Source organism: Acomys russatus, chromosome 19, assembly GCF_903995435.1.
Source record: "Acomys russatus chromosome 19, mAcoRus1.1, whole genome shotgun sequence".
Classification (NCBI taxonomy): Eukaryota; Metazoa; Chordata; class Mammalia; order Rodentia; family Muridae; genus Acomys; species Acomys russatus.
Window position 1 is genome coordinate 50577971 of NC_067155.1, and position 8513 is coordinate 50586483.

General features: G+C 44.6%; 1 protein-coding gene across 1 annotated transcript; it reads right to left on the reverse strand.

Annotated features, from left to right (window-relative positions):
- Positions 1 to 6035: 6035 nt before the first annotated feature.
- On the reverse strand, positions 6036 to 6923 carry LOC127203153 (40S ribosomal protein S2-like). Its single transcript, XM_051161952.1, has one exon. The coding sequence runs from the start codon at positions 6915 to 6917 to the stop codon at positions 6036 to 6038; it is 882 nt and encodes a 293-aa protein (XP_051017909.1). The 5' UTR covers positions 6918 to 6923.
- Positions 6924 to 8513: the final 1590 nt, after the last annotated feature.

An 8513-nucleotide genomic window follows, 5' to 3' on the forward strand; every position in this document is an offset into this window, starting at 1 on the left:
ACAGATAATTGGACACTGAGGTGAACACTTGGTTTTGGTCAGTGTTTTATCAAAGTAAGAGAAAAGCAAACTAGGATATAGATTAAAAAAAAAAAAAAAAACTTGATAATAGTTGACAGTAGGGAAAAAAGCACCAGACAGTTTACGTCAAGCACCTTCAAGTCAGCTGTCTGGAAACAGCTTCCATACAACCTTAAGGCAGGTAGGATGCAAATCAGGGTGCAGGACAATGTGCCGTGTTGTCTCTAAGGTGCCAACGAGCAAAATTATCACATTCCCAGTTTGCTTTATTTTCCATTGCATTTAATTTTGGAGCAGAAACCCAGGCCTGATTTATCAGGTTCTTTTTTTTATTACTGATTAGCGAAGCATCCAATGATGGAGAAGCGAACGTCACATCTGCAGTCGCTTCCTGAGCAAACAGCTCTGTCTTGCTGACAGTGCACTTCCTTTCTGTCCTCATCAGATGCAGCTCCAAGGTTCATCTTCGTGACACACACAGATGCCAGATGCTCTTCCTGATCTGAATTTCAAGCTCCGCCGCAAAGAGTCGCCCAACAGTGCCCATCGCTCTCCAACAAGAAGGCCTAGACTCTTAAGGTCCACGGTGGCCTTCAGGCCTGGCCTCCACACCTGCTAGCCTGTCTGACCACCACTCGGGGCAGGGGGACTATTTTGAGTGTCTTCTACTGCATGTGATGGTGGTGGGATTGTATATGGAAACTGCAGCTGTGTGGGGGACAGCATCCAGAGACCCTGAGGACAATCCTTGGCAATGTCCCTCTTGCTTCAGCCTGTCGTGGCTGTTCCTCTATCAGAACTTGAATAGCAAGCTCACCTCCTGAGATGGGGGTGAGGCATGAGGAGGGAGGGTGTTCTCTAAAGAGTAGTTGTGCACAAGTGTCCTAGCCGTCAAGGCTCTTGGCATTTTGATTCACCTTCTAAGGGTAAAGCCCGTTTTTGTGAACTGAACGCTTGTGTTCAACCCTTCCTCGAATTCACATGTCGATATCTGACTCCGCAGTGACAGCCTTAGGAGATGGGACACGTGGAGATAGTTGACTTGAGATACAGGCCTGCCCTGTGCCCAGTGATGCTCCATGTTCAGCCTGAGACTTGAGTGATGACAAGTCAGATGAAAGTCCCAACCAGTCTTTACTTCATGAATAAAGTTTTGCATACATATTGTCCTAGGAGGTCTTGATTGTCAACGGGACACAAGCTAGAGGAGAAGTCTCAGTTGAGGATCTGATTGGTCTTGACTGTTATTGATATATGAGGGCCCCGCCCACTATAGGTGGTATCATTTCTCAAGCAGATGATTATGGGCTATATAAGAAAGCCAGCTATGCATGAGTTTGAGCAAGCCAGCTGGCAGTGTTCCTCCGTGGTTTCTGCTTTGAGCTCCTGCCTTGACTTCCTTCATCTGTGACCTGGGTATACAAGCCAAACAAACCCTTTCTTCCCCGAGTTGCTCTGAACAGAGTGATTTATTACAACCATACTAAAGTGATGCAAGGACCATGGAAATCTTGAAGAAATTCGTTAAAATGCAGCAGAACATGCCAGCGACTTCAGAATGGCATCACCCCACTGCCCACTTACGACTAGTGAGGGGTACAACACAGCGAGGCGCATTATTCTTATTTTTCGGAACACCAACCCCCAAAAAGTAGACCACAAGCTAAGTCATGCCAGTGTCGCAAAGCTGATGTGTGACAGAACCTGAGATCCTGCCCGTTTCATGTCACTGAAGAAGTCAGTTGGCCTAATTTCTGTGCCTTCTCTTGTTCCCACCAGAGAGCCAAGGTCACTCAAAGACCCTCCTGTATATTTGAGCCTATGGCCATCCTTCTTAAACCTAGTCGCTGCTACCCCAAACTTAGTCCATAAGCTAAGTGGTTTATAAATAACACAAACGTTTCTGTCAGTGTTCTTGAGGGTGAGAAGTATAAAACGAAGGCACAGGAAGATTATACCCAGCTAGAGCTGCTTCCTCCTTTGGACCACTTTCTTGCTGTATCCTCATGTTGTTCTGGAAGGGGCAGAGCATCTCTAGGACCTCTCTGATGCTCACTCTGACCCCACCCTAAAGGCTCACGGCCTACACACCCCCGAAGGCCCTTTCCTAATACCATCTTGTTGAGGTCAGCATTTTAAACATGTGAATGTGGAGGCTTCTGGACAAACATGCAACACCATGCACCAACTGGGGCTCACCCCTAGAAAGCTAAAGGACACATAGACGTAAGGCCTGAGTCACCAGAATGATGAAGGTTGTGATGACACTTTTCTTCTTCTCAGACTTCCAAGAATCATTCATTATTGAACGCCATGCTGGAGACAGAAGGACTGAGAGACAGTGCCCAAGGGGCTGAGGGAGCCACTGCCAACCTTCCTCCTTGCACAGACCCAAACTGTCTTCCCATCTGTGTGCTTCAGTCTTCCCCCAAGCAAGAAAGTGAGCACGGTCCCTTCTGAGTCCCATGAAGAAGCAGAAAGGATGGAAAGCCAAGTCAAGCCCTGGTTCTCCTGCTCCCCTTTGCGATGTTCAGGTCATTTAATTTCCCAGGCCAACATATGTAAAGAGCGCGAACCTCCACTAAGAACAGGGATCCGAATTCGAGTGTCAGTACCACAAGGCATGTGGTGAGAGGTTGTCAGGCTTTTCCAGGTATCCACAGGGCCCAGTGCTTCTGTTTCCAATGCTTCCTGCAGGAAAATGGCCTAATCTTTCCAGTTATAGAACAACATGAGGCAGCCACTGGCATGTCCATTTTAAACCAGCGCTGATGCAGAGGCACAGAAGGACACCAGCCCACTCAGTAGGGCCTTAGAAAAGGCTGCTTGCGTGTGTGTGTGTGTGTGTGTGTGTGTGTGTGTGTGTGTGTGTCTATGCATGTATATGCCTATGCAACTGGGTATGTACACGTGTATGTGAGTATGCATGTGTGTGCATGTATGCATGTATGTGTGCATTTTCCTGTATACCTGTGTGCATGTGTGTATGGAACCAGCATTTCTCTGTTTTTTTTTTTTTTAATTTTGTTGTGGTCTGACCTTTTACAGTGTAAATATCCAATTTGGTCCTTGTAAATGTTGTGGTTATTGACCACTTGGAATGGGTCTGACCCAAGTTGGGGCTATGTGTGTATGTATTGCACACATCCACTGGGCTACCAAGATCTAAAATGAAAAAGAAAAAAAAAGAAGTGGTATATTTATATGAACATATGCTGAAATGAAACCACGTAGGTTTAAATTATACATATATTAATAAAACTTAATTTCACCTGTTTCTGTTTATATTTTTCTTATATTTGTGACTCACATTGAACAACACTGTCCTAAGAATGTAAACTTATGAAACAAATTGCACAGAAAACTCTTGAATCTCATATTTAAATTTCCAAGAAGGCAATTCTGATTGGCTCAGCTCTGGCCTAAGTATTTGCTATGACTGGAAACTTAACTCCAGGCCTGATGACTCCTCAGTGTGGTGGAAGGTGAGGACAGGCTCTTGAAAGTTGTCCTCTGACTTATACACATAGAGAGAGAGAGAGACAGACAGACAGACAGACAGACAGACACAGAGAGAAAATCAGAGAGAGACCAAGAGAGACTCAATAAATACAATAAAAATATTTTTAAAATAAAAAAATGAAATTTAATCCATGGGGCTTCAGTGTCTTAAAGACTCAACCAGACATTCTGATATCATTGATTATCCCTCAGCTTGGCCACCAGCTGAAAAATGGTCATGTCCAAGGTTAAGCAGGCTAGCTGGGGCTGAATGTAGCTTCTAGAAAATGTGCTATTGTGTGCATATTTTTATGAACAAGTGACAGCAACATATTTGTGTTGATAATTAAGCTTTTTGATAAAGATATTTCAAACTTCTTTATGTATATGGATATAAACACGTGTTTAGTCTCAGGACAGAATGGCTAGTACACACTGTTCTGTCATAACTACTTGATGAGCTGAAGAAAATGTGCTGCATGACACATTAGGGCTGGGGCTAGAGCTGAGGGAGAGATTATCACCCAGTGTTTGCAAGGCCCTGGAAGTGACACCTGGTACAGCAACAAAAATATTAACCAAAAAGTAAGAGGCTTGGGGCTCATTCGATCACTCCTTGAAACCCCAAGAGGCTTAGAATCCCACTATATAATTTCTAAAATACTTCACATAAAAGTATATACAAAGATATTCAAATTGGGCTACAAGAATTCAATAAATCTTGAAGAAAATCTGTTTTCCCAAATGGTCAGCAATCAAGAGCTCTTGCTTCTCCTACAGAGGACCGAAGTTCAGTTTGCTGCACCCGCATAAGGAGGCTCACAACTGTCTATAACTCTGGCTGAAGGGGACTTGTTGCCCCCTTCTGTCATCCAAGAGAACCTGCACACACATGCATACACACACAATACATATACATACACACACACATAATTAAACATAAAAAGAAATGCATATGTATGTCCACAATAAAAACTACCATCCCATAGTATAGTGATCATTAATTTTAATATATCACTGAAGCTGGCCAGAATGTTTCTATTTCCTTGTGGCTAGTAAGGAGCAAGCGTTTCCCCCTATGGTCATTGGGGCAGAATCTGGTCCATATGCAAAGGCATTCCCATTGCAACCAATCACACTTTGGTAGAAAGAGAGGAAGCATAAAGCCCCTTTACTTCCATGGTGTAAATGCCCTCACCTCTTAGCTTTGAAGTCACTCATTTTCTGTTGGTTCTCTTTCTTTCTGGAGCGTGTCTAGTCTATTGTTAGATGTAAGCTTCACTGTTGCAGAGTGCCCAAGTTGGATGCAGTTATTAAAAATGGTGCCGATATAAATTACCATAGCGACAAACACAAATTCACAGCCCAATTTATCCTGTGGGGGCTGGACTCTTCTACAGCTCTTGAGAGCTCAAAGTACAGAGCGAAACCAAACAGCTGCTGAGAGACACAAATATCCATCAACCATTAGCCGGCATTAAAGCCTCAGCAACTTTCAGCAATGGACAACACAGGCCACTTCTTCTGAACGATCGAAGTCTCAAAAGGGATGGGCGTGGCCCCATCTTCACCTGCATGGCATGTGTCTATGACCATCGTAAACACCGTAACAAAGGGCTCTCTCTCTCTCTCTCTCTCTCTCTCTCTCTCTCTCTCTCTCTCTCTCTCTCTCTCTCTCTCTCTCTCTCCCTCCTCACAGCCCTGGTGTCTCTGTCCCCTAGTAATTACCATGATAAACAGTTTAAAGAAAAAAAAACAGACAGACACCCAAAGAAGAACATGTCACCTGCACCAGACAGCAAGTATATAGCTAAAAATAGATGAGGAAAATAGATGTGTATGGGGGTGGGGGCTATTCTCCATCTTGTCCTAGTTTGACAGGCACATAGATCTCTTGTTGCTCCCATATCCAAATGCAAGAGTTAAAAATAAGAGGTAACACCTGTGTTCTTAAGCAGCGCATTTTACGGTGACGACGGGCTTTCAAGGGAATGGTGTATTTTTGGATAGGCACACTGAGACATCCCTCAAGCAAAAAAAAAAAAAAAAAAACTTAGGAGGACTTCAATTTGATTCTGACAGGAGAGCGTTGGTGAGTTTATCTTCCTCTCCGTGTGACTGTGGAAAAGGTTATAAGCTAGATTCCTGCCCCGAATGTCCTTTTCCCAAGACTTTGTCCCATGTCTGAGGACCATATGTTCCCTAATATCAAGTGGTAATGGATCCAAATGATAAAAATCTTACTGATTCTCTAGGTTTGAATTTAGAGAGGAAAACTTACCTTGTTTCTATCTATGTTGAGAAGAAAGCACTATTTTTATTTTTATTTTCATTTGTGTGCCGTGTGTATGCATGTGTGTGGGGGTACATGGGTGTGTGGGGGTACAGGCGCACATGTACATGTGTACACATATGTATAGAGTTCCTAGGTTTGTGTCAGGCGTCTTTCTTTCTTTTCTTTTTTTTTTTTTTTTTTTAGAAGTAATCCACTTTATTTTTCTTTTTAAAAACCCTTATGTGGTAGCCACAGCTGGAGCCTGGGTCCTCTGAACAGACACTCTGGTGTGCGTTTTCACAAGATGATCAGTGAATTCCTGATAAGGAGACTTGGTGAACACAGTTTCTTTCCAGAGGTCGGGTGTCAGGTAGCTGTAGGTCTTGGAAATGGCATCAAAAGTGGCCTTGGCAAAGTTGCCCAAGGTGGCAGTACAGCCCCTGGCTGATGTGTAGCAGTCATCAATACCGGCCATCATCAGTAGCTTCTTGGGCACAGGAGCTGAGACAATGCCAGTGCCTCTGGGGGCAGGGATGAGACGCACCAAAGCAGAGCCACAGCGGCCTGTCACCTTGCTTGGAACAGTGTGTGGCTTGCCAATCTTGTTCCCCCAGTAGCCTCTCCGCACAGGGATAATGGAAAGCTTGGCCAAGATGATGGCCCCTCGGATAGCAGTGGCTACCTCCTTGGAGCACTTAACACCAAGACCAACGTGACCATTGTAGTCCCCAATAGCGACAAAAGCCTTGAACCTGGTCCTCTGGCCAGCCCGTGTCTGCTTCTGCACTGGCATGATCTTGAGAACCTCATCCTTTAGGGATGCGCCCAGGAAAAAGTCAATAATCTCGGACTCCTTAATGGGCAGGGAGAACAGATAAATCTCCTCCAAGGACTTGATCTTCATATCCTTAACCAGGCGGCCCAGTTTGGTGACGGGGATCCACTCCTTGTCTTCGGCTTTTCCTCCACGAGCCCCTCGGCCTCGACCATGGCCACGGCCTCGGCCACGACCGTGGCCCCTAAGACCGCTGCCGAATCCTCCGCGGAAGCCGCCTCGCCCTCCTAATCCTGGGCCCCAGGGTCCTCCGGACCCTCCCGCTGCACCGGCGTCATCCGCCATTTGGTGTTTTCCCGAGGAAGAAGAAGCCAGGCGTCTTTCTTGATCATTCTTCACACTATATATTGAGGGACAGTCTTTCACTGAGACTGGAGCATGCCATGTTGGCTCCTCTGGCAGCCAACTTGCTCTGGGGACCCACTGTCTCCACGTCCATTACACCAGGATTACTAGTGGGCCACAACACCCACATGGCTTTTAAGTGGGTTCTATGGACACGGTCTCCTGTCCCCATACATGTACACTGAATGCTTATCTTCCTAGCCTTGGAAGAAAAAAAAGTGAACTGTTACTGGAAAGAGGAGCCATTCTTGAGTTGACTCAAAATAATTTTTAGTTCCTGATATGTGTTGGCACACTTTCAAACAACAGAGATTCAGAACCTAAGCAAACAAACAAACAAATAACTCAATAACTGATGCTGGAGAGATGGCTCAGGATTAAGAGCACTGGCTGTCCTTTTGGAGGACCCAGGTTCAATTCCCAGCACCCACATAGAGAGGGGAGAGGAGTAAAAAGGGAAAGAAAAGGCAAAAGTGAAAAAGAAAATACAGAATCCAAGCTGGAAGGAGAAGGAAAAATGGACTCTGGCAGATGTCATGTAGAAAACCCTCCAGGTGTGAACCCAGAATGTAGCTCAAAATTTTCAAAGTTACAGGATCTAAAAAGCAACAACCAAAAATCATTTGTTTCTGTACATTAACTTGATCTATTGCAAAATGAGATTAAGGAAGCAATCTCGCCTGCAATACCTTCAAAGAGGGATATGTTTAGCCAAGCGGGGAGGAAACCAACGCATCAAAAGCTAAAACACTGATGCATTCAAGACATTTTTTTGTCCCCTCTCAGTTGAAAAACAGGGAGAGACGTTTCACTCCTTTGGAGGACTCAAATAAAGATTTTATCAAGCACAGCACAGTGATTTTAAATGGCTCTTGAAAGATATTGAACACCTAGTTATAATGTCAGCTTTTTTTTTTTTCTTTCAAACCAGGTCTTTCCACCCTGCCCTCACTCTTCCTCTGAAAGGTGAGCAGGGAGATCTGGAGTTATAGCAAAAATAAAACAAGAACCTAGGGGATGCAGCCCTGAAATAAAGGCAGCGAGGTGAGAGAGGGTCTTTATTCTGCATCTGCTGAAGTCCAAGAGCTCTTATCCCTCACCAGACATCTTGTAGTTTTACATAAACCACAATGGCCAACTGAGAGTGATATTTTGGGGTCCATCCCTTTGTTCAGGTAAAAAAAATAAAAATAAAAATAAAAATAAAAAATAAAAAGTTTCAGCTTTCCACAGTTATAGGTCAATGTCACATGAAACACTTCAGTAAGCAAGGACAGCGTTGGCCTTAGCGTAATTCACCCTTTCTTATGCAGAGCTACCCGACTGCACTTCTACAGCAAACATGGAGATACCAAAGAAGGAAAAGATAGGTGAGGGAAACTCATGCAGGGGCATGCTGCTTTTGATGGAGCATTTGCCTGCAGCTTGGAGGCAGGTGAAAATGTTTTCCTGGGAAAGGAAAAATCAGTCTTCTTGATCTAAAGACTCATGGCTGGATGGGCCCGGAGGGGTGTGTCTCTGTAGCTAGAATCCTTG

Excerpts from the sequence above, each read along its gene's own strand:
- LOC127203153 (XM_051161952.1), bottom strand. The coding sequence starts at position 6,917 with ATGGCGGATGACGCCGGTGCAGCGGGAGGGTCCGGAGGACCCTGGGGC.